The sequence below is a fragment of the Aotus nancymaae genome, unplaced genomic scaffold, assembly GCF_030222135.1.
Source record: "Aotus nancymaae isolate 86718 unplaced genomic scaffold, 86718_ANA_hifiasm-v0.15.2.pri h1tg000006l, whole genome shotgun sequence".
In the NCBI taxonomy this organism is placed as follows: Eukaryota; Metazoa; Chordata; class Mammalia; order Primates; family Aotidae; genus Aotus; species Aotus nancymaae.
This window is the reverse complement of record NW_026988417.1, coordinates 14,907,905-14,935,045: the sequence shown is the minus strand read 5'-3', so window position 1 is coordinate 14,935,045 and position 27,141 is coordinate 14,907,905. Positions and strand designations below refer to the sequence as shown.

The 27,141-nt window shown below is 36.6% G+C and overlaps 1 protein-coding gene across 2 annotated transcripts in view; it reads left to right on the top strand.

Moving 5' to 3' along the window:
- The first annotated feature begins 2,154 nt into the window (after positions 1–2,154).
- The window catches only part of FBXL5 (F-box and leucine rich repeat protein 5), a 44,380-nt gene continuing 19,393 nt past the window's right edge, over positions 2,155–27,141 (top strand). The window contains exons 1-8 of one of the 2 annotated variants that reach the window (XM_021668220.2): positions 2,155–2,308; positions 11,921–12,085; positions 15,960–16,055; positions 17,809–17,995; positions 19,870–20,052; positions 23,323–23,448; positions 26,120–26,268; positions 26,869–26,951. In XM_021668220.2, coding sequence (XP_021523895.1) covers positions 2,225–2,308; positions 11,921–12,085; positions 15,960–16,055; positions 17,809–17,995; positions 19,870–20,052; positions 23,323–23,448; positions 26,120–26,268; positions 26,869–26,951 — 1,073 coding nt within the window. In that variant the 5' untranslated portion in view covers positions 2,155–2,224. Of the gene's footprint in view, positions 2,309–11,869; positions 12,086–15,959; positions 16,056–17,808; positions 17,996–19,869; positions 20,053–23,322; positions 23,449–26,119; positions 26,269–26,868; positions 26,952–27,141 lie in introns of both variants that reach the window. The other variant, XM_021668219.2, reaches the window with a different exon arrangement.

The window sequence follows — 27,141 nt, the reverse complement described above, 5'->3', positions numbered from 1 at the left end:
AATGGACTTTTTCGTTGTTGCTGAACATCTTTTTAATGTGTCTGGTTCTAGAGATGGATACACTACTGAAAAGCACAGACACAAATAGGAAAAGATAATATAGCATATTAAATGTTAATAAAAATGAGGAAATTACACAGTGTTATGAACTTCCCTCATTCTTTTTTCCAGAAACTATTTATTGAGTACTGACTATATGATAGACATCATTCTAAGTGCTGAGGATAAAACAAAGTGCATGTTCTCATTGGAGCTCATTTCTCTATATAACTGGTTCACCTGAGATCTGATTCTGCATTCCAAGATAGCTGGAGTGAAAGATTAGAATGAGGTAAGGAAATAGCGGGTAAATAAGAAAATGCCCTCGGGGGTTATTAAAAAAATATAGAGGCAAAGTCCTAGGGAAAGAAGAGAGCAAGGAACACGGTGAAAGGGAGATGAACAGAGAACTCAATCTCTTTATCGAGAATTTTATTATTCTGTTCCTTAAGCGTCATTCTTGCTTCTTAGGACAGACAGACTATGTATAAGCCATCTCTGTATCCCAACTAACACAATGCCTGTGGGGGTATTGTCTGATCCAGATTCATATGGCCAGATTTTTCACTTACTAATTTGTGGGACCCTAGGCAATTACTAGAATGTCTTCAAGACTTAATTTCCTACAGCACTACCTCATAGAGTTGCTTTTTAAAAGTATTAATAGCTTACAGACAGTACTATTATAAGTGCTTCAAATATATAAATTCAATCCTCATAAAGATTCTGAGATAGGTACTATTAGCCTCATTTCATGTAAGAGGAAACCGAGGCACAAAGAAGTCGTATAGCTTGCTAATGGTTGTACAGCTAGAGTCTGGCAAAACCAGGAATCTTAACTTCATTTCCAGTCTGTGCTTCAACCACTGTTCACACTGTCAATAACAGCATATAGTAAGATTAGAGCTAAATAGGATGCATTCCACTGCAAAGTTCTTTCTCACCTCCTTCTACTCCACTAATATTTACTAACCCCTATGTTGTCTTGTAACTGTGCTAGATAATGGAGAACAAGGGTGAACACAGCATATCTGGTTCTTGCCTTCCTGGAGGTTTTGGCCATTAAGCAAATGACACTTTTCCCCAAGGTTCTCAGGTTTTTCCTGTCCATCAGTACTCAAGCCAACCAATCTAAGATTGACCAGGGTGAGCAGACAGCAGGGTCTCCTGAAGGCCTGTGGCAATGGCCAGGAGATTTATAGGGAAGAGACAGACTTTTCCCTGGGTTAGTGACCCTGTTTTCTCTCCGAACCTCCGCTTAAAACGGCGGGATCTGTACCAAGGCTCTTTTTCGCACTAACTTTCCATGATTATTCACCCTTCTCCCCACCCCCAAGGCCGGTAGGGCCCATCCCTGACCCGCCGCGTTCCTGTGCTTGAGGTGCATTTCGGCACCTGGATCCTTAGAGACTGTGTTTCCCCCGCGCTGAGTCTCCCGAATTCCACCAGGCCTCTCCCTCGCGGACTCTGCCCCGCCCCTCGCACCCTGGCTCCGCGCCCGCCGTGGGTTGCCGCCCGGGACCGAAGCTCCCGGAGCCCCCAGCCCTGGTTCACCAACTGTTGGGCGGGAGCCAGGCCCGGGCCTTTAACTGGCGGGCGGGGTGGTCTGCGCTCGGCCCAGGCGGCCGAAAAGTCTACCACGGGCCAATCACAGGGAGGCAAAGGGTAGCTCTGGAGGGCCGGGCCGTACGCAACGGTCACCCAGGCCAAGCGGGCGTCGGGGCCTGGGCACGGGCAGAGCCCGCGGCCCGGACCGCGGCCATTGTGTTTGGCTGCCTCGCCTCAAGGCCTAGCGAGCAGGGCAGCAATTGGAGAAACAACGAGAGCGCCACTGAAACGACATTCCCGTACCCTCATATATTGTGCTTTCATGTGGTGAAACAAACAGAGAAAAGGTTTTGGCTATTTCTGCGGCACATAAAGAGGACAAGAAATAAACAAGAGTTGGGGCGGGAGGCGGAAGGCATAAGGCGCGAGCCTCTGCGCGCTCCCGGTCACGTGGGCAGCGGAGACCGCATGGCGGCGGCCTGCGCGCCTCCGCGTCCCCGCCGGCCAGGAGGACCGGGCGCGCGCGCCGACGGGGCGGGCGCATGCGCAAGGGGGCGCGCCGCCTCTGCCCCGCGGCGAGGGTGTCTATGGAGAGGCGGCGGCCGCGGCTGCTGAGGCGGAGGCTGAGGCAGTGGCGATGGCGCCCTTTCCTGAAGAAGTGGATGTCTTCACCGCCCCGCACTGGCGGATGAAGCAGCTGGTGGGGCTCTACTGCGACAAGGTAACGGAGCGGCGAGCCTCCCGCTCTGGGCGGTGCGGGCGGAGATGGGGAGCGGGCCTGGTCCCTGGGGCGGCCTGGCCTGCGCCGCGCCCGCAGCCCCGGGCCGCCTCCGCGCCCGCAGCCGCCTGCGCAGCTGTCAGCGCCGCTAGCTCCCGCAGCCTCCTCGCCCGCTGCGGGGCCCTAGCAGAGACGGCGTCCCCGCCCAGCCGTCGCCTCGGACGTGCCCTCGGGGCGGGCGGCGTCCCCTGCTGAGGGCTGGCAGCTGAGGAGGGGCGCTGCCGGGGTCACTGGCCCTACTCCCGGCCCTGGCGCCGCGCTGGGCCTCCCGTTGCTGCCTCTGAGGAGAGCGGCCCTCCCTCCCCCGAAGCCCTCCGTGCCCCGGCCGGCCACCTGCGGTGGATTCCCATCCGCACCGGGCAGTTGTCCCCGTCCCCTTCACTCCCCCCTGGCCTGTTCGGGGTTCTCTGTGCAGACACCCTCCCATCCTCGGAACCTCTCGCTGGCTTCCTGGCTGGAACTGCAGCGTCTCCCGGCTACCCGACTCCTTTCACCCCCCGTTTTTTTCACTGGTTTGATTTGGGAGAAAAGCCAAGTTTAGAACTAAAGAACCTTCACTCTTCATGTGTCATTATCGTTTTCCTTGCAACTTTTATTGCCCTGGATACTTACTGGATGTAGATTTTGTTATAAGACAGCAATTCTCTCTTGGAATGCTTTACATGGGCTGGAATAAAGGGGGCCTCGGGAAAAGTTGGTTCAACTGTGAGAACCATTTTGGACTCATAATTGGTGCAGCATAAGTTCAAGAGGCACTTTTGTGGATATGTTTCAGGGCCCTTTGCTAATAATTTTTAAACAATTTTAACATTCCACATATTTGTCAGTTTATGTTGGTGAAAGTCATGGATATTTGCAAACCTCAGGCAGTCTTGTTTCTTGTAGAAATGATCCAACTAAAAGCATTCAAATGATTTTGTTTAAGCATAGAAATCAACTTTTAGGAATTTTCAGAAATTACATAGCATTATGCAGAACCATTGTCTACAGAAAGGAGGGGTGTCTCATAGCTCATCCAGGCAATTGGACGATGCCCAGGGTGTTCACTGCTAGGCCACGCTGAAGACCAGCAATTTAAAGCAGCAACGTTGAATTTCAAATCTTAGCACTCCATCTTCTCCCTCCTCCATTCTGAAAATTTAGAAATACCCAATTCACATGTAGTTGGAAACACCAGCACTATCTAGCACAATGATTTACAACCTTGGTTGCTTATTAGACTGAACCTAAAAACTATTAGCAGTCCTGATGTCTAGGTCACTAAAATTAGGATTTCACCTAGGCATCAGGTATAAATGATTAAAGCTCTCCAGTTGAGTGCAGTGTGCAGCTGAGGGTGAGAATCACTTAGCAGGAGAAGCATTTGGAATGGTTAAGCCATTAAGCAAAAGGGTATATCCCTGAATTTTTTAGTTAGCAGTATTGTAGTGTTTTCATCCTCTCTGGCATTTGAATTTAATTCATTCAGACACCATTCTTAATAGCAGGAAAGAAAAAAATAGATCTCAAAAATAAAAAGTGGAAGTTAAGACTAACAGAATCCAAGGTATTCTCGAGTTTAGACTGTGGAGAGGTAGTCTAGGATCACCTGAAATTATATGGAACATTTTGTGCATGCGTTCATTTCCTAGGGGGTTTGTAGCTTTCATTGATTTCTAGATGATTGTGACCTCCTAAAATAATCACAATTAATTACTTGAAGACTCAGCTAACAAGCCTTATTTTAAAAATTTCAAGAAGTTAGTCACTCTTTATGTGTCTCTTCCTGGTGGTTGAGAATATTTGAACAAATTTTGAAAATGCAGTTGCTTTTTTTTTTTTTTAACAAAATATCTGAGTCAAGTAAGATTCTTTTCAGTAATGTTCCCACTTGCATAGTGAGTTTAATAAAGCATTTTCAATTTGACATAGTGTAAGTCAAAATTATTACTAATTCTGAATTGATTAGATATAGTTAATGAGATTGTTGTATATGTTTATCAAGAAGATTAAAAGTCCAGTTTTCTGAACTCAAACCAAGGCGATTTAGGAAAAAAAAAAAACTGCGTAGGAATTTTACATCCAGATTTCTTCTTGATACTGATAGCCAGTGGAAATCTCTCTCAGGATGTCCTTTGAGAGCTAGAATGGAAAATAAGTATTTTGTAATGGCTCAGTAGTTTTAAAGGAATTAAAGGAAGAGTACCTTGTTTGTTTTTATTCATTTGTCATCTCAAGTTTTGCCATCATCTTTTGGTTGTATAGACTAAGGATATCCCACCAAACACAGCTTACAATAAAACTATACAAAATGAAAGCAAACTAGTTTTTATACTCAAACTTAAAAAGTACAAAATAGTTATTTCACTGTACTCTGTAGTTCAAATTTGGGCTCTGAATGCCCAGTTATTATAAAGAAGTCAGTTTCTATTTTCAGTATTGAACTTCTCAAGTACGGTATGTTTTAGGAGCATCCATTTATTTACTAGCATCAAGTAAACCACTTACATGCTTAACGTAGTTAGTATAATGCACTCCCAAGTTCTCTTAGGCGACGTGATTTATTTTTTAGGTATAAAGGTGATTAGTTAGGATAAGAAAATAAAATAACAAATTTTCAAATGCTGACAAATATATGTGTTAGGCCATTTTAAATATTGCTATGTAATACCTGATTTAATACTTTGCCCATGGATTTCTTTTTACATTTGTAAAAAGTTTTATGGAAAGGTTTTTCACCTTTGTTATGCAGACAACAGTGCTTTGAGTTATGTAAAGACAAAGTATTTCTGTTTTATAGCTGGGGAGTTACAGGCCTAGATTAGCTAGGCCAAGGTTACATAAGCAGCTAGTGGTAGATCCAGATGGAAACCCAAGTCATTGTTAGGATTCCTAGTTTAATTTTCTTTATATTAAACTATAGTAGTTTCTTATTTTTTTGGTAAGAGTGTGCTAAGAACTCTCTTGCTAATTCCCTGAATCTTTTCAAACTGGGATGATTTTAGTAAATATTTATATTGAATGACATCCTTTTTCCATTTTACTTCAGTGTCTCAGTCTTTTCTCCAGTTCTCCAAGGTTAACTCCATTAATTATGACAGTGAGCATTGGTGTTTCCACCATCTACTCTGTAGTAGCTTGTGTTGGCAACGTGACATGTGGTCTGTACTCTCAAAAAATTTATAGTCCAGTATGTAATAACATCTATGCTAGGATAGAAATCCAAATAGAGTATAGTGGGAGAAAAGAAAGTTACATGGTCAGTTCCACATTAAAGTGTCAGGAGTGGTCTCTTTGAATTGATTTCTGAAAGAAGAGTAGGTGGTCGTTGTAAGGATGTGGTTAGTTCAGAGATTCTCAGGCTTGTATATAAACCAGTTATTAAAAACTCAAGTGGTGGAGGCCTTAAGGTGTGCCTAAATTTTTCAGGTAAGGGTATTAAAAGTGCTATCTACTTTTATCATTTTATACAGATAGAATATTTTATGACCCGAAACTGTTAAATGGGAAGAAGCTTAGAGTAATTTGAATATATTCTTTTTTAAAAAACGAATGAATATAGTTTTATGGTCAGTTTTCCTCCCCCGCCGCACCCCGCTCCCATTTCTCTGCATACCTGTAACAATTTGAGAAGATTAGCTTAGTGGAGAAAATATTGAATTGTGAGCTACAGAAGAAGGAAAAGGGAATTTAATGAGTTCTTACTACATGCTTACATTATTTCTTTTAATTTTCACAAGAACTCTATAAGACAAGTATTATCCGTCATTTAAAGTTGAGAAAACAGTCTTAGTGGTTAAATAACTTACCCTACTCATTCAACTAGTAATTAGGAGAGCCTGAATTTTAATCTTAGGATTTTTTTTCCTTTCTGAAGCCCATGGGTTTTGCATTACCTTACTAGTTCGGCTACTTATTGGTAGCTCTAAGATTTTATGCAAAACAGTTTACCTGTGGGTCATCGTTTTTTCCATCTCTAAATTTGATCAGATACTAAGATTTCTTCACTGAGTATAAGTCTCTCTTGATTAAAGAATTGTTCAGATAGGTAGACAAAGTAAAAATGTATTTGGGGAAATAACATTTGTGTTTTTGTTATGCTATTTTCATATCTATTTTTTATCATAGTGTATTGTCTTTAAGTGACACACCACTTCTGATAATCAGTTTGAAATCAGGCTTTCATAGTTTATTTAGATTGTAGAATGTTTGAGACAGAAAGTCAGTTATAGGCCAGGCTTGATGGGTCACGACTGTAATTCCAGCACCTTGGGAGGCCAAGAGAGGTGGATCACGAGGTCAGGAGCTCAAGACCAACCTGACCAAGATGGGGAAACCTCGTCTCTACTAAAAATAGAAAAATTAACGGGGTGTGGTGGCGGGCGCCTGTAATCCCAGCTACTTGAGAGGCTGCAGCAGACAATTGCTTGAAGCCAGGAAGCGGAGGTTGCAGTGAGCCGAGATCTCACCATTGCAATCCAGCCTGGTTGACAGAGTGAGACTCCCTGTCAAAAAAAGAAAAAAACAAAAAAAAGAAAATCAGTTATAAATCCTTTTAAAATGTGGACGATACCATGTTACTATTTGTTTATTATGTGTAACATAAGTTCTTTGTTGAATTTGTGAGGCATCAGAGTATATAACTTTATAGGTCACTAGGAGCCTTCATACTTTACTGTAGAAGAGTGCTCTTCAAAATGTGTCCTGTGGCTTATTAGTAGTAAGTCATAAATCTATTTTGTGAGTCATAAACAGAATTAAAAATTTAAATGGAAAAGTAAATTTTAGAGTACGTTACAGATTAGAGAGGAAAATATTGTTCCTGAGATTTGTTTGAAGTGTTTGTGATGTGTGTGAATCTGGATTGCACTGTATTTCATACTAAAGGTCATGGTTAACAGTGTTTGAAAAACACTTTTCTGGAGCAACATTTCTTAACCAAAGCGCTATTGACATTTTGAGGCAGTTGATTCTTTGTTACGGGGGTTGTCTTGTGCGTTGTAGGATGTTTAACCACATCCCTGGCCTTTATCCACTAGGTGTCAGTAGTACATTTCCATTGGTGACAACCAAACCTGCCTCCAGATCTTTCCCTTTCTCTCTGGGGAATGGGTGCGAGGGGGTGGCAATATTACTACCTTGGTGAGAACTGTTGCTTTAGAGCAAGTGTTCAGACAATTTACTCTCTTAGATCTGAAAAGGTATCTTTATGAATGGGACTAACATTGTATCTGTAGAAAAGTGATAAATGTTAGAGTTTTAGGGACTTGGTCTCAGTTGTTTACTAGTTGAATGATTTGGGGTAAAATTTCTTACTGAGCCTCTGTTTTTAGTCTGTAAAATTAGGATTTTAATACCTACTTTTTAGATTGTTTTAAGAATTAAATATATAACAACACTAGTGTAGTTCCTCACACATCGTAGGCTTCAGTATGTACCAGAAATTATTACTGTTCAGGTTATTTTTTTCTCAATAAAGTCTATATGTGAAGGCAAACAGAAATTTTAAAAACTATTCATATATACAGATTTCAAAAAAGTTAAATTGTGTATATTCTGGTTATTCTTTTAACTGCTAAATTTACTAACTTTAGGTACCAGGTTAAAAAACATTTGCACTTTTCATGTGGAGAAAAATTGAGTTGGGTATTATCTTTAACGACTTTTCTCTCTGTTGCTCTTATTTATTTATTTATTTTTTGGCTTTGTTTTCACTTCATCAAATCAACAAATGTGTTGAGGATTTAATAGAGATTAAAAATCTTATTTCTTCAACCTGTTGTACAAACTGTTTTATATTTTCCACCAAGAATGTAATTTAATCTGTTGATCTGTTGATCATTTTTTCCCAGGTTTATTGAGGTATAATTGACAAATAAAAATTGTACATATTCAATGTACACAGTGTGATGGTTTGATATACATGTACATTGTATAATGATTACTGAAATCAAATTAATCAACACATCCATCACCACAAGTAATTACCCTTTGTGTGGGAGTGGTAAGGGCACACAAGATGTACTCTCAGTAAATTTCAGGTACATAATACAGTATTGTTAACTATAGTCACTGTACTGTACCGTATATCCCCAGAACATACTCATTTTAGAACTGAAAGTTAGTGTTCTTTGATCAGCATCTCCCCATTTTCTCTATCCCCTACCTCCTGGCAACTACCTTTCTACTCTCTGCTTCTATGAGTTCTGCTTTAGATGCCATGTGTAAGTGAGATCATACACTATTTGTCCCTCTGTATCTGGCTTATTTCACTTACCAGTTTTCCAGGTTCATCTATGTTGTTGCAAATGACAGGATTTCTTTTTTTTTTTATTACTGAATAATATTTCATTGTATATATCACATTTTCTTTATCCATTTGTGGGCAAGCCAGGCATTCAGGTTGGCGCCATATCTTGGCTATTGTGAATAATACTGCATTGAACATGGGAATGCAGACATCTCTTAGAAATACCAATGTTATTTACTTTGAACATATACTCAGAAGTAGAATTGCTAGAACTTATGAAAATTACATTTTTAATTTTTTGAGGAACTTCCATACTGTTTTCCATAATAGCTGTACCAATTTCTTTCTAATGATATTTTATTTTGGTCTGAATACAGAATTAATAACAGAAAAGCCTACTAAATAAGGCTTACAGATGCCTAGGTAGGGCTTATATTCTGTGTTCTTTATATTAACTTATTAAATTATCACAGGTAACCAGGCACAGTGGCTTGTGCCTATAATTCTAGCAACTCAGGATGCTGAGTAAGGAGGTTCGCTTGAAGCCAGGACTTTAAGACCAGCTTGATCAACATAGTGAGACCTGGTCTCTAAAAAATAAAAAAAGTAACTGGGTGTGGTGGTGCACACTGTACCTGAAGTTCCAGCTATTCAGGAGGCTGAGGCCAGCAGGAGGATCACTTGAGCCCAGGAGTTTGAGGTTGCAGTGAGCTATGATGTTGCCACTGTACTCCAGCCTGGGTGACAGAGCAAAAGGAATCCTCATAAGAATTCTGTGAGGTGGTTAATATTATTAGCCCTGTTTTACAGATGAAGAAATTGAGGTACAAATAAATGTAATGACTTGCTGACAGAATGGCTTTATACCTAGACAATCTTGCCCCAGAGTGAGTGCTTTTAACTACTGTGCTAAATTAACTGGATATAGACTCTATCTGTAATTTAGAGTCTCTTTATATAGTTAATACGGCTCTCAGTTTGTGGCATGAAACTAATCTTTACCTTAATGTGTTAGTAAATCTAAAAGAATTTCTAATAGTCTAATGAGAATATATGCAAAATTTCTTATATGTCTTTTAAAATCTTTTTTTTCTTAACTCATGTTAGGGCATTACAGTTCCCTTGGTATCCTCCTATTTTGTGGGAGATTGGTTTCAGGACACCCATGGATACCACACTCCATGGATGCTCAAGTCCCTTATGTAAAATAGCATAGTATTTGCATGTAACTTATACATATCTCCCATATGCTTTAAATCATCTTTAGATTACTTTTAACACATAATACAGTGAAAATGCTATGTATATAGTTGTTATATTATTTAAATTTTTATTTTTTTTTTCAATATTTTCTTTTTTTTGAGATGGAGTCTTGCTCTGATGCCCAAGCTGGAGTTCAGTGGCACAGTCTCTGCTCACTGCAACCTTCACCTCCTGGGTTCAAGTGATTCTCCTGTCTCAGCCTCCCGAGTGGCTGGGACTACAAGTGCACACCGCTCCCGGCTAATTTTTGTGTTTTTAGTAGAGATGGGGTTTCACCATGTTGGTCAGGCTGATCTCGAACTCCTGACCTCAGGTAATTTACTCGCCCTGGCCTCCCACAGTGCTGGAATTATAGGCGTGAGCCACCATGCCCAGCCTTTTTAATATTTTCAATCCACGATTGGTTGAATCTATGGCTTCTGCATCCCCACGCAGGCTGACTGTGTTTACTTTTTGCCATTAAGAAAACAATATCTAGCATTAATGCTTTCTTTTGATTTGCATCTTGCTTCTACTAGTAAGGCTATTTTTAAGATTTTTTTTTCTTCAAAAAATGATACATGATAGTATTTGCAGAGATTAGCCTCTAATGGATTTTATTGTAATCTTGTTTATGGGGCATTTATGATTTTTAAAAAATCTGTAATGTGGGTTTAACCAAATCTATCCTGTTTTTTGTGTGGCTTAAGAGCCAAACATCATTTTTACATTTTTAAATAGTTGGACAAAATCAAAAGAAGAATAGTATTTTGTGACGTGAAAATTATATGAAATTTGAATTTCACTGTCTATAAATTTTTGTGGAAATATAGCTACACTCATTCATTTACACATTGTTTGTGACTATTTTTGTGCTGCAACAGCTGAGTTAAATAATTGCTACAGACTACATGGCCTGCAAAAGTTAAAGTATTTATTATCTGTCCTTTTACAGAATAGTTGCCAGTCCTTGCTCTAGATTACTTATGTATTGCAGTTAACTGTTCATTGTCTTACTTGTCTTCACTAGAATGGAAACTCCATAAAGTCAAGAAATCTTTGTTTTTTTAATTGATATATCCTAAGTACCAAAGAACAGTGCCTACCTCATAATAGCTATTCAGTAAATATTTGTATAGAGTAAAAAATGTATGAATTTATAAAAATGAATATTTCATTTTCAAAATGATACTAGCTAACGTTTATTGACGTTTATCCAAAACACGTTTACCACAACCATGTGAATTACAGATGTTTTATCATACCCATTTAACATCAAGGTGAAACTAACATATTAAGAAAGAAAAGTAATTTACCCAGGGTTACACAGTTAAATTATGGTAGAATTGGTATCCGATCCTAGAGAAATCTAACTTTAGAACTGGTTCACTGTAAGTGACTCTTAATGCCTAATCCATACTGCCTTTTATAGAAGATAGTTAATTCTGTTATGTATAGTAGGAATAGTTTTGTTTTAGGAGCTTCTGTGTCATCTGTTTTGATGCTGTGTCATCAGACTATTTATTCCTGCTGAGAACAGGCAATAAGACAGCTTAGACTCCATTCCATTTTAGTTATACTAGATACTTTAGAAAGCAAGTCTAGGAAGTATGGTGTTAGTAGCTTTTCCCCTTTCATCTACCTGTCTGTTGCATTTAACCTAATCAAGTTTCCCTCTTTAAAATTTCACCCTTGCCTGTATTTAGCATACATATAGCGTAATGCAATTTTAGATTTAGAAGGGGCCTGGTTTAATCTCTTCTATTTAATGAAACTGATTTATGCACGCATCATTTTTCTGTATCACCAAGCCCTTCACAATGCAAACCAGCATCTTCCTGGCCTAGTGAACTTTTTATTATACCATTCTAACTTGTTAATTTGTGAATTTCCTTTATTTGTACTTTAATATAACCAAATGTAAAGGAAGTAACATAGTGTGTACAAAAGTGAATAGGGATGTATTTGAATATTTTTTATTTGTGCATATTTGCATGTATTTATTACAATTTTCTTTTTAAATTTTTATTCAGCTTTCTAAAACCAATTTTTCCAACAACAACGATTTCCGTGCTCTTCTGCAGTCTTTGTATGCTACTTTCAAGGAGTTCAAAATGCATGAGCAGATTGAAAATGAATACATTATTGGTTTGCTTCAACAACGCAGCCAGACCATTTATAATGTACATTCTGACAATAAACTCTCTGAAATGCTTAGCCTCTTTGAAAAGGGACTGAAGAATGTTAAGGTAAGTCACAAAAATGGATATTTAACTATCAAAACTTGTGCCATCTTCTGGTATGTCGTTGGCAAAACTTGTCACCGTTTTGTAGTAAATTATGTAATGTTGAAAAAAAATTATTTTGTCACTCCTTAAAGATGGTAAGGAAGACTATTTAAGAAGAACTGCAGTGGGGAGTTTGTAGTAGTAGAGAGAGATCAGGCCCAACATTGAATATAGTAAGGACAAGTAGGGATTTATATCCAAGGAACAAAATGAGAAGAGTGGTTGGAAAATTACTGAGGAAACATCAAGGCCAAGGGGATTCTTGCTAAGCTAACTATAAGATTATTGCTGAAGACAGGAGGATAATAACATAGTGAGGAATGAGAAGTTTGGTCAGATGTAGAAAGTGATTGGATAACCAAGGGTGAGAGATTTTCACTAAACCGATTCAGCAAGATTTTTGCTAAAACGGGACTCAGCAGGACAATGACAGTTTAAGGTCAGGCCTAAGGTTGAGAAGAGGACTCAGAGGAGCCCGACTCAGGTTTGGTGAGAGTTTTTGTCAGTTATCTCCTTATTACTGTTAAATAAAATTTTATAATGAATACTGCTCACCAAGTCTTAAAGCTGTTTTTGTTAGTTGAAGTTTTAATTATCATAAAATTTTTACATTCTGTTAACATTTGCTGAATTCTTAAAGAAAAACTGTCAATCCAGTTAATGGTGTTCAAAGGTATAATTATTATTTAGAATGAATAAACTCTTTAATTTTATAAATTGTACTTGTTTTAGAATTGAATGCTAGCCAGGCATGGTGGCTCACACCTGTCATCCCAGCACTTTGGGAGGCCAAGGCTAGTGGATCATTTGAGGGTAGGAGTTCAAGACCAGCCTGGCCCACGGGGTGAAAACTTGTCTCTACTAATAATATGAAAATTAGCCAGGCATGGTGGCAGGCACTTGCAATCCCAGCTGAGGCAGGAGAATTGCTTGAACCTGGGAGGTGGAGGTTGCAGTGAGCTAAAGATATTATTGGGTATAGTTTAGGATAATAAAATAGAGATTTTCTTCTCAATTATATTTGCATATTATAGGATTTTGAAATTTGATCTTAGTTTATTTCCCTCTGGCTTGGTGAAGTGTAAGCTTAAGTTACAACTCTGTTAAGCCACCATGTGCTCTTCACCTAGAGATTTATGTTCTAGAAAGACTGTTCTGCAGTTTAGGGAGGATGGATTAAAGATAAAAGACTAAAGGTGGAAGATTATTATTAAAAAATTCTAATAGTTGGCCGGGCGCGGTGGCTCAAGCCTGTAATCCCAGCACTTTGGGAGGCCGAGGCGGGTGGATCACGAGGTCAAGAGATCGAGACCATCCTGGTCAACATGGTGAAACCCCGTCTCTACTAATACAAAAAATTAGCTGGGCATGGTGGCGCGTGCCTGTAGTCCCAGCTACTCAGGAGGCTGAGGCAGGAGAATTGCCTGAACCCAGGAGGCGGAGGTTGCGGTGAGCCAAGATTGCGCCATTGCACTCCAGCCTGGGTAACAAGAGCGAAACTCCGTCTCAAAAAAAAAAAAAAAAATTCTAATAGTTTCTGGAAGAATACTCAGCTGCTTGGTGGGGAGGTATGGAAGGTTTGGTAGGGGTAGGATACTAGATAGTAATATTATAGAAGGGAGATTTACTTTTTTATGAATAATCTTTTATATTCTTTGAATTTTGTATCGTATTATGTATTGCCACATGAATACTTCATTGATAAGATCTCAACTAAAGTCATGACTAGTGGAAATAAAGGGGAGGGGATCAGATTTCAGAATTAGGGACGAGGAAAGAAGAAAGAGAAAAGAAATAAAAATGAGGATTCAGCCTGACTTTCTAGAGTATATAGAAGAGGGTAAGGAAATAAAAAGATTCAGTCTTGACAGATTAGGTTTGAACTGCTTGTGTAATCTACATGGGCATTTATTAATAGGAGGTGGTAAAGATGGAGTTCATGGTCAGAAGAGTGACCTAGTGTGAAAAAGCAAATTTGATAGTTATTATTAGTATATAAGTAGGAATTGAAGCCATGTGGATATGCTTAGGGAAAATGTGTAAAATTCTAAGAGAATAGGACATTGCATTGAATATTGGAAAGCAGTTGAATAAATTAGTTCTGGAAAAAGAGACCAGAGAGTACTTAACAGAGATAAAATATTTTCATAGTTTAAAAGTTTTCATAGAATGTGCGTGGTGGCTCATCCCTGTAATCCCAGCACTTTGGGAGGCTGAAGTGGGCAGAACACTTGAGATCAGAAGTTCGAGACCAGCCTGGCCAACATGGTGAAACCTGTCTCTACTAAAAATACCAAAAACAATTAGCTGGGTGTGGTGATGTGCACCTGTAGTCCCAGCTATTCGGGAGGCTGAGGTGAGAGAATCACTTGAACCTGAGGTTGCAGTGAGCCAAGATTGCGCCACTGCATTCCAGTCTGGGTGACAGAGCAAGACTTGTCTCAAAAAGAAAAAAAGTTTTCATTCTGTAAGTTTTCCACATCCTTTGAGAGGGCTGATACAGAAGTGGGGAGATGTGATTTTAGGTTATGAGGAAGAACTTTGTAGCTCCTTAGAATTTCTCAGAATTAGAATTATTTACTTCAAGATGTAGTGAGCACCTTGCCTTTAGAAGTGTTGATATGAATATTACCTAATGTCAGGATTTTTTTTGTTTTTGAGACCTTGTCTTTAGAAGTGTTGATATTAATGTATATTACCTTATGTCAGGATTTTTTTTTTTCTCCCTTGGCTCACTGCAACTTCCTCCTACCAGGTTCAAGCAATTCTCCCTGCCTCAGCCTCCCGAGTAGCTGAAATTACAGATGCTCATCATTACACCTGACTGATTTTTGTATTTTTAGTAGAGACAGGGTTTAGCTACGTTGGCCAGGCTAGTCTTGAACTCCTGACCTCAGGTAATCTGCCCGCCTCGGCCTCCCAAATTTCTGGGATTACAGGCATGAGCCACCGCGCCCGACGGGATAATGTTAGCAGGTACAGTTGACCCTTAAACAACACGGAGATTAGGGTTGCCAACATCCTGTGCTGTTAAAAATCCATGTATAACTTTTGAATCTCTCAAAACTTTACTTATAGCCTACTACTATTGACTGGGAGCCTTATCAATAACATAAAACAGTCAATTAGCACTTATTTCATGTTATATGTAATATTATATACTGGATTGTTAAAATAAGGTAAGCTAAAGAAAAGAAAATATTACTAAGAACCATCATATGGAAGAAAAAAATATATTCACTATTTATTAATTGGAAGTGGATCATCATAAAGGTCTTTATCCTCATTGTCTTCACATTAAGTAGGCTGAGGAGGAAGAAGAGGTAGGGTTGATCTTGCTGTTACAGGGGTGGGAGAGGCAGAAGAAAATCAGTATTTAAGTGAACCTGCACAGTTGAAACCTGCTGTTCAAAGGTCAACTGTATTCTGAATTTTTGAGTGGAGGAGACGCTAGATGACCATAAAGGGATTCTGTAATGATACAGTCCATTAGGCTTGGAGATATATTAAGAGAACTGACATAGTGAAATTATATAAATATATAATTAGAAATCAAATCAATAGAAGTTATGAGAACATACTTGCCATTTTTAGACTTTTTATATTTTTAAACCATTTAAAAAATATGGGGTTACATACATTACTAAAGTAATTCAAAGCTTACTGTTTTACAGACATCTTTTATGCTAAAAGTATAGAGACCACTTTGCAATTTGTCAGTCTGGTTTTTTTTTTGGAGATTTTATATCACATTTTAAACTACCTTCCTGGGGTCAGATATAATATAATTAATGAAGCAAAACTTTTATAAAAATGTATTTTATTTTGTTTCCAGAATGAATATGAACAGTTAAATTATGCGAAACAACTGAAAGAGAGATTGGAGGCTTTTACAAGAGATTTTCTTCCTCATATGAAAGAGGAAGAGGAGGTAAGCATAATTTTTCCCTCTTGTGATTTAGATTTATAACATTTTAAAAATACTGTTTTACTTTAGAGGCTCTTCAAAATATTGCATAGGAAGATGTGTCTGGTTGATGGAGAGAAGCATCCAGTTCTTTTTGGGAATGGAAGAAAACAACATTTATTTTCTCAGAAAGGTTGTTGCTTTTCATTAAATAGATGATTTAATTAATTTACTCAGGAAATATTGATTTCCTTTTTTGTAAATGGCACTGTCTTCAATGTTAATAACTTCTTCTGCTACCCTAATGTCTTTTCAGAACCTTTAGAGGATTCTTTAAACTTTTAATTTTTTAAATATTTTCATGCTGTGTTTAAAGAATTTTTCATGTTGTTTTTCCCACTAGTGTACTTTAGTGTTTAAATGGTGGTTTTAAATTTATTAGTCTTGGCTGGGCATGGTGGCTCACATCTGTAATCCCAGCACTTTGGGAAGCTGAGGCGGGAGGATTGCTTGAGCTCATGAGTTCAAGATGAGCCTGGGCAAAATAGCGAGACCTCCTCTCTGCTAAAAATTAAAACAATCAGCTGGGCATGGTGGCATATGCCTGTCATCCTGGCTGCTTGGGAGCTTGAGGTGCAAGGATTGCTTGAACCCAAGAGGTTGAGATTGCAGTAAGCCATGATTGTGCCATGGTACTTCAGTTTGAGTGACAAGAGTAAGGACTGTGTCTCCAAACAAACAAACAAAAACAATTATTAGTCTTAAGCCTACCATACATATATTAGGGTATCATTGAATGAATGGGTAAAACATTTTCCCTTTTTCTTCTGTCTCTAATATGGGATGAATATTAGGATAAGAAATAGATAAATGATTGTATGAGGAACTGAATACCTGTTCAGCTGTAAATCAGTTACTGTAGTGATTCTCAACTATAGCTTTACCTTAAAATCAAACAGGTATTTAAACAAACAAAAGAAACCCCAACAGTATTTTAAGCACTTTCCAGACAAATTTTATAGAGTTAAATCAGAGGACAGGCATTGATCTGGGTATTTTTTCAGGGCCCTCCAACTCATCGTAATATACAGCCAGTGTTGAAACCTGAATTACTAGACCGACCAGTGTTTTTTAACCTATGATACTCATCAAAATTATCTGTGGAAGTGAAAACAGAACAAAGTCTTGGTTCTAACCTCTAAAGATTCTAATTCTGTAAATTGGAGTTTGGAACTAAGCATCTGTTTAGCAGAAGAAATCTCCATAGATAATTATTGTAGGGACCACTGTTCTAAAATAATGATTTGAGGGAACATTTCAAAAATCCAGAAGTAATATTGAAAAGTTAAATGTCTCAGTAGAGTTCTGACTTTTATGGTTCCAGTACACTGGGTACCACTCTCATGTGAGGCAGAGGTGCTATTTCTATAGAGTTCAGTTACTGTAGTACCAGAAGGCAGTTAACTGACCTAAACATCCAGCAGAGAATGATTAAGAGTGTTTGACAAATTCTATATGGGAAAATCTTCTGTTCCTCATACTTTAAAATTGTTTTGGGATTGATTTGCTAGCTAGAGAAACCATAACAAGAATGATCTTCTTGAGGTACTCTTCTCTGCAATTTTTAGATAAACTAACTCAGTGGTAACAACTAAAATTTTTATCTGTTTGAGATATATGGTCATAATAAGACATTCAAGCCATTAATAACTTAAAAAGGTGTAGAGTGAAATAACATGAATTAAGTATCATTCCTTGTGAATTCTGTTTAATTTAGGTTTTTCAGCCCATGTTAATGGAATATTTTACCTATGAAGAGCTTAAGGATATTAAAAAGAAAGTGATTGCACAACACTGCTCTCAGAAGGATACAGCAGAACTCCTTAGAGGTCTTAGCCTATGGAATCATGCTGAAGAGAGACAAAAATTTTTTAAATACTCTGTGGATGAAAAGTCAGATAAAGGTGAGATTCATATATATAGATAAAGGACAATTTATTAGTTATAAGGCCATGACATCTTAACTGATATGAACTGTAGATTTTGGTTGAGAAACAATTTAAGTTAGACCTGCACTGTGATCAGTTAAAAGCATTATTTTCATGTATGAATTTAATTGAAGACGATAGTTCTTATTTTAGAATTTAGTATTGTGTATGATAATTTAACATATATTTGGGACGTATGCAGTGTAGTGTTTCTTGAATGAATTTATAAATGCATAGTCAAAATTATTGAAAACTACCAATACAGAGCACTTCTGCAGTATCATCCTACTTCCTGAACTCCATTGACCATAGTGGCTGATTTTTATCTTTCTTTGTGTTTTTCATTGGTTTTCAAAGTCAGTTATGTTTATAGTTTATTTGCATCCTTTCCATCAGCTGGCAAAAAATGTATCATTTTTTTCAGCTTGTGTCCAGTAATATTCGAAGGAATAAATACCAGAGGCAGTTTTTCTGTATAGTTACTCTGAGAATACAAATGAGAAATGCAAATAAAACATGTTACCCTTTTTAAAAAAATAAACTACTTTCTCATTTTTTATTATTTGTGTTCAGTAGCTTTGCTTCTTCAAGATTGGTGGTAGCAGTGGCATTTCTGTTAAAATAGCTTGGAGTTTTTTGAAATTGATCCTTTTATTTTTATTTAACAAAGTAAGTGGAGGGTCAGGGGATCCCTCAGCTGCCAGCGCGTGGTCCTGGCCCCCTCCAAAAATAAAAATAAAAAATAAAAAACAAAGTAGGTGAAATGGATGTTGAAACCAAAATGATTTTACAAGTTTTAAGCTATAATTAATCCCATAAAGCTTGTATGCTTTATTCTGAAATGTAGCTTGTGCTTTAGATACCAAGTTAAGACTTGTTATGTCTGGTTTAATTGTAATTATAACATGAGATTTAAAAGCATCACACTTACTACATTTTATTTTCCCACTCCTTCAAAGCAAATTGTAGCTGTATTATGTTTAAAATATTTGCCATTTTAAAAGTAATAGTTTAATGAATGTGATCATAGCATTTCTATATTTAAGTTGCTTTGTGAAGACAAATCAGGTATATAAAGTACTCAAATTCTTCATAGGACTTTAATGACATCTTTTATATTTTTTATTGTAGCACCTCATTTTCATTTTTATTTTGGAAATTGTTATTAAAATAATACATTATAGGTTTATACATCCTATAAGTACTTCCTGCAATAGTTGCTGACAGTAGATTCCTTATCAGTGTGAAACAGCATCAGAAATACTTACATTTTGTCATCTCACCTGCGACATAAATAATTGAAGTGGTTTAAAGTGCCTGTAGGTTAAGGCAGTCAGATTTTGCAGACCTCTTGTATGAAATGTGAAAATCAAAGAGGGAATACGAGGAAAATTATTGACAGGAGTCATAATGCATGAATGGAAAAGGTCGTGAGATTTGTATGCGTCATTAAAAATGCCTTGGAGATCTCATAAGCTGGCTTACTCTATACTTGTTGATTTAAAGCTGTATAACCTGTTTGGTTCCTTTTTCAAATGATGCAACTTAATGCTACAAAGTGAGTATTGTTTTTTTCTGTGATGCCTTTGTAAGAGGAAGTTAATTCTGTGTTCATTATTGTAGCTTCCACTGATGAAGTGTGATTTGGGCCATGATAGTTTAACCCTACTGGTTCTTAACAAGTTTGACATCCCCATGTTACCTCTATTACATGTTATTTCGTTTTCACATCTTGCAAGCAGGAAGGAATTGACTTCAGGCACTGGATTTTGTTTATAGAAATGTGATTGTAATTTCTTATTGCATTTGCTTTTAGCCTTTACTGCTAAAGCTTTTCTTTTTTATTTCAGAAGCAGAAGTGTCAGAACACTCCACAGGTATAACCCATCTTCCTCCTGAGGTAATGCTGTCAATTTTCAGTTATCTTAATCCTCAAGAGTTATGTCGATGCAGTCAAGTAAGCACGAAATGGTCTCAGCTGGCAAAAACTGGGTCGCTTTGGAAACATCTTTACCCTGTTCATTGGGCCAGAGGTAGGTAAATGGGTTTAAAAAACATTTTCATGTATTTTCTAGATAAATATTCATTGACATTAATGAACAAGACCAGGGAGGGAAGCTTTGAGAGGTTGACCAAAAGGTAGATTTTAGAGTTAGATGATGTATTTTTGGTATATATTTTTGGAAAACTAGCAATGCTGAAGTTCATGGGTAAATTATAATAATGTCTGCAATTAAAAAAATAATAATCAAGAAAACATACTTGGGTAGGGATGCAAAAAGATTGACAAAATGTTGGTAATTATTGAAAATAGGGGATTCATTATGCTATTTCTTTCTGCTTTTGACTGTCTTACAGAATTAAAAGTTAAAATTAATAAGCTTTCAAAACTGCTTTAAATGTTTAATAATAATTATATGAATATTTTAAAGATACAGAATAAATTAATTTTTTAAAATTTAATGGTGATATACCATTATCGCTCCATTTTGGTGATGGCTTAAAATAATTGTGAATCAGTTTTTGTCTTTGACTTATCTTTATTTGATTGGTAATGCCACATTTCCTGAATCACAGTTTCATATTAATAGCATTATAGTAAATTACTTTCACATGTGAACAGTTAAAGAAAATATTCTTTTCCTCAACATGTAATGCAGTTATGGGTTAAATACAGCTAATAGAGCATACATTTTTTCTGTCACTGAATTAAAACAATTTCTTACAGGTGAGCTTTTGGGAGCTTTATTTTTGTTCGTTTTGTTTTATTTTTTTGAGATGGTGTTTTGCTCACGTCTCGTCTGGAGTGCAATGGCATGATCTTGGTTCATTGCAACCTCTGCTTCCTGGGTTCAAGGGAGTCTCCTGTGTCAGCCTTCCCAGTAGCTGGTATTACAGGAATGTGCCACCACGCCTGGCTAATTTTGTATCTTTAGTAGAGATGGGTTTTCACCATGTTGATCAGGATGGTCTCGAACTCCTGACCTCAAGTGATCCACCTGTCTTGGCCTCCCAGAGTGCTGGGATTGCAGATGTGAGCCACTGTACCTGGCCTAGGTGAATATTAGATTCCAAATTCACATAATTTTTTTTTCTGTTGATGACTTTGTCTGATTTAAATTGTGCCTCTGATTTAAAAGCAATTTTATTTGTCATAGTAACATATAGCACTTTCAAAATAAGCTGTTAGATATTTAGTTTTTTTGAGTGAAGCTGTTTGGCGTATCAGGTAGATTTATATCATCTAAATGATTACAGTTATGTGGAAAAATTTTTTCTATTAGTTGTAGGATAATGAAATATTTATTGAAAAGTCAAATAAGGCAAACATGGATGCATACAGTATTTTCTGACTGTTTTTTAATTTTTAAGAATTATGTCATGATTTGATATGAATGTCAGTTGTGATAATGCTGTGTTGACTTTCATGAATTCACCCAAATCTCAAATATACTACTTTTTTCTGTTTTTAATATGTTTAAACAAAAAGTTCCAATAAGCCTGGGCAACATACAGAGACCTCATCTCTACTAAAAGAATAAATGGTCAGGTGCAGTGGCTCATGCCTGTAATCCCAGCAATTTGGGAGGCCGAGGTGGGTGGATCACCTATGGTCAGGAGTTTGAGACAAGCCTGGCCAACATTGTGAAACCCCATCTCTACTAAAACTATAAGAATTAGCCCAGCGTGGTGACAGGCACCTGTATTCCCAGCTAATCGGGAGGCTGAGGCAGGGAGAATTGCTTGAACTTGGGAGTTGGTGGTTGCAGTGAGCCGAGACGTGCTATTGCACTCCAGCCTGGGCGACAGAGCAAGACTCTGTCTGAAAATGAATCAGTCAATCACAAAAAAAACAAAACGAACAAACAAAAATAAAAAAAAAATAGCTAGGCATAGTGGCACACGGCCATAATCCCAGTTACTTGGGAGGATCATTTGAGCATGGGAAGTCCAGGCTACAGTGAGCCATGATCACATCACTGCACTCCAATCTGGGTGACAGAGGGAGACTCTGTCTTTAAAAAAAAAAAAAAAATGGAAATCGGTTTTTATTTATTTATATTATTTGCTTTGGTTCTCAATCAAATTGATTTCCCCTCTTCCAGGGGACATTTGAAATATCTGAAGACATTTTTGTTTGTCCGATCTTTGGGTATCATACTGACATCTAGTGGGTATAGGCCAGGGTTGTTGCCAAGCACTCTATTATCCACAGGACAGCTCCCAACAACAAATAATTATCCAACCCAAAATGTCAATAGCGTCAAGGTTGAGAAACCCTAATTTAGATGAAATGTTGAGTTGATTAAATTGGCTGGGCATGGTGGCTCACAGCTATAATCTCCTAGCACTTTGGGAGGCCGAGACAGGAGATTGCCTGAGCTCAGGAGTTTGAGATCACCATGGGCAACATAGTGAAACCCTATCTCTACTAAAAAAAAAAAAAAAAAAAAAAAAATTAGCCAGCGTGGCTATGCATGCCTGTTATCCCAGCTACTTGGGAGGCTGAGGCTTGAGTTTGGGAGACAGAAGTTACAGTGAGCCCAGAATGCGCCCCTGCACTCCAGCCTGGGCGCTAGAGTGACACTCTGTCTCCAAAAAAAATGAGATCAGTAAATTGATTCCTCATAATCTCTCACTTCATGATCATATAATTTAGTTACAGTACATTCTCCACGATCTATAAATTTACATTAGCTTTACATTAATCTTTCCCTTTGCTTCTGTTTCCATCTAATTCTAAATTGCTGATTGATAGACTGAAGAGTAGACCTGCTTCCTTTTATTTATTAGCTGTTATCATAATGGGGCTATTGTAGGAACCAGTGTGAAACCACAGCAAGGGAAAATGTTTGCTTATTGTGATTTCTAAAATTTTATTTAAGACTTGATAATCATTAAGTGTATTTCTATAAAAGACAAAATTGAAAAACTTTTTGTATAGAGAGTAGATTCATAGCAGGTACATAGCAAACTATATAAATTTTTGTAGTTACTGTTCTGTTTCCATACTTTGAAAGAGGATTTACTTTAAGAAATTATGAACAATTGGTTAATTGATTATTATTGTTAGTTGAACCCACCTAGTCATAGTTCTTTTCAGTATGTCTTAAATGGAATCCTTTGCTTATTTCAGTGTAATTTTTTTTAACCATAATTAAATATTTCTAAAAATAGCTTGCCCATTGCCTAGGACTCATTTGTTTTCTCTTGTAGAGATTTTTATTGTAAATAGCTTAGTTTTTTTTGTAATTGCAGGCAATCTAATATTATTTTGATCCTCTTGTTTATTCATCGAATAGGTGACTGGTATAGTGGTCCTGCAACTGAACTTGATACTGAACCTGATGAAGAATGGGTGAAAAATAGGAAAGATGAAAGTCGTGCTTTTCATGAGTGGGATGAAGATGCTGACATAGATGAATCTGGTAAGCTTGTTTGGAATTAAAATTATTACATGATGTTTTAATAATTGGTATGTTAACTAAGTACTTACAATTAGGTATTAAGATTTATGTATTTTGTGTTTTCTAAAGAAAGTGGTGTTTCTAAGCTTACTACTTTTAAAATTTGGAGGAATAAGAAAATTTAAAATTAGTTCTGTTTGAAGTACTTTAAAGAGTATATAGGATTGTTTCTCTTTTGTTTTTATATTAAAATAAAAAATCAGAAAATGATGCCTTTTTTTCTTATGGAAATAATGTACATTTATTATAGTGCTTTATAGTTTACAATGTGTTTTTAAGGCCACTTTAATTGATCAGTTGCACAGCATCTGTTGAGTCATCTGGCTTGAGGGAAATAGGATGAAACTGTTGAGTCGACTTACTCATTTGTAAATAGTCTTAATACTTGTCTAATAAGGTCGTTGTAGAATTAAGAAGTAATACACATGAAGATTCTTTGTAAATGGTAAGGGATTACAAAAACTAATGTAGCCATTCATTAATCACTATGGGAGAGTTGAAGGGTGGATATGACTTTATTGCTACCCCCAAAAACTCCCAAATGGGAGATAATTTAGAAAACGTAATTTTTGATTTAAGGTACATGATGGAAAAATGCTGTCATACTTGTGCAGAGAGATGCTATTTGGAAGTATGAGGAGGAAGACATTCTGTCTTGGATATTATTCTAGATAACAATTGCTAAAAGATGGTAAAATAGTAAAAAATGAACAGATGAGATATTCTTCTAGTTGGTAAAACTGAAACTATAGGAAATTTTATTTATAAAGCTACCACTTAAAGTAATTTGATCTGGTGAAAGAAGTAAATGTAGAAAAAAGAAGAAATGTGGAAAGTAAGCAGTATAAGTATAAAGATTGTTATTTTAGCAGCTAACAGGTTATTTTTATGAAACGTAGATGTGCCACATTTTGAAGTAAAGATTCAAAAGGTTCCATATAAGGAAAAGGTCTGTTCTAGTTATGATAGATTTGGTGATGTGCTTACCTGTGGCAGGTACTGTTTTAGGTATGAAGTATATAATGGTAAATAAAATGAAAAAAAAAAGAAACCTGGCCCTTGTTGACCTTAAAATTTAGAGAAGGGAGGCAGACAATAAATGCAGGTAAAATATAATCATATTAGATGGTGACAGGTGTTGTGGAGAAAAATAAAACAAGGAAAACATGCCAAGAAGAATTTAAAATTGTAGTTTTAAATTGACTGACTAGTTAAGATCCTTTGGGAAATTTGAGTAAAGACCTGAAGGAGATGGGATACTTGCTCAGATGGCAATTTAAAGAAGTCTTCGCTTATTCATTCTAAAAAATTAATTCATGATACCCATGATAAGAATTTTGAAGGTTCTAACAAATTCAGTGTATTTTTCTCAATCCTTGAAGACAATCAAAGCAAAGATTGTCAATTTCTTTCATATTGAAAAGGAAAAGTTAAGGCTATAAAGATTGAGCCTTTTCAGCTAATGTACCTTTGATTATTAAAGACTAAACTGCCATTTACTTCAGTGCTTTTTTCAGTTTCACTGTTTTGTCTTTACTTGTCCTGCAAATAAGTTATTGTTTTTCATAGAATGTTTAACTTAAAAAATATTTCACAGTTTCAATTACTATGATTTGATCCTCATACAATGTATACAGGTACTAAAGTATCACATGTGCCCCCAAAATATGTATAACTGTTATAGATCAATAAAAAAGAAAGTTATAAAAAATTGAAAATTTCACAGTAAATAGTATACATTTAGATAGTGAAGGCCACAGAAACAAAAGAATGTCTTGGGAATAAAATTTTAGTAGAATGAATAGGGCTCACAAAGTAATTTTTATTTCCTTATATTTTATGTTGGTGTGTGTATGGGTGTGTGGGTATATGTCTGTCTGGCTAATGGAGGAATTTAGGATAATATTTGTAAACAAGGAACCATGAGTAACAAATTCTTTCAGTTTATATCCTTTTGTCTGCCATACTTTAGTTTTTTTTTGAATGAAACTTCCTTAATGTATTCTGTTAAATTGTTTTATGTTTAAAGACATTCAAATTAGGTCTTTACATAAAAATAATAACAATAGGATCCTGAGAAAGGCAATACAATACAATTATTCATACTTTTTAGTGTAGTTAGTGTGTTTTTTTCCTTCTTTCATATTAGTGTTTATAGTGTTTTCATGGTGAATATTATGGTATTCACCATGGTAGTACATTCTGTTGTAAACATCCTAGCTTTATAGAAGTTACTAAGTAAAAGCAAAAGTCAACATTCATTTTTAACTTCTTAGAAATTCCAAGGTACCTTCCTTTGCTTGATTCATTATGATCAGGCTAATTTAGTTGAGTTTCAAATCTTTTTTAGCTTTGTGTCCTTTTTAGTTATGTGGAATAACTGTTAGTATGTTTTACTATGGATCATTTTTCTTTTGATATCATGTTTTCCTTTCTCTTGAAAACTTTTACTGTTCTTTTCAGTTTTCACATTTTTTTCCGAAACTTTTTCATTGCCTAAAAATGGGATTGTTTACATAAGAAAGTATAAGGATAGCACAAAGTATTTCATATTTAACAATTTGGTGAGTCCTTGAGTAGCTTAATTATAATTAGTTTATCAAGTTCTTAGACTTTTGAATTCGTTTTACAGAAGAGTCTGCAGAAGAATCAATTGCTATCAGCATTGCACAAATGGAAAAACGTTTACTACATGGCTTAATTCATAACATTCTACCATATGTTGGTACTTCTGTAAAAACCTTGGTATTAGCATACAGCTCTGCAGTTTCCAGCAAAATGGTATGTTTAAATTAACACTAGTTTGGGTATTAAGAAAAACAGCAATGGTTTGCTCATTCCTGAGTTTAATTGAGGGAAAACAAACCCAAAAATGATTATTGAGTGCTTTCTATGGGTAGGCATAAACTGCTAGGTTACTTACTGTTTTATTGCAGTTCTCACAACAATCTTTGTAGAATAATTATCATTACCTATACGTTAATAGATGAGGAAACTGACTAGAAGAGGTTAAACATTCAGTTTCACAGATGTTAAGTGATAAAGCCCAGTTTTATATGATTTTTTATAATATGTAAGGCATGGTAAGATGGGCAACTGAGATGAAATTACTGTTTTATAAAAGTGGATCTTACAACTTCCTACATCAGAATCTTCTTGAGTATTCCCTTAAAAACGTAAATTTCCTGGTTTTGCCTCATAACTGCCCAAACAGATTATCAGGGGTTTGAACCCAGAATATTTTTTATGCTCTATTCAAGTGATTTTTTTTTTTTTATATTCACAAATGTTTGTGAACTGGATTATATTTGCTAATAGTCATCTGTTACTTATCTAACTGAAGTTCTGCAGATCTTCACAGTGACAATTTTTCCCTCTTAGGTTAGACAGATTTTAGAGCTTTGTCCTAACCTGGAGCATCTGGATCTTACCCAGACTGACATTTCAGATTCTGCATTTGACAGGTTAGTTATTTAAAACTATTTAAATATAATGAAAAAGTGTTTTATAGGTTTTCATTTACATAATTACAGTTTAATCATATTATTATTTTTTACTATCAAATCTCAGTCATGTCTGACTGTATTGATAGCACCCTCTAATTCTTTGCCTCTTGTTCATAGGTCCTAGCTGATCCCAAAATCCCATCTGTAT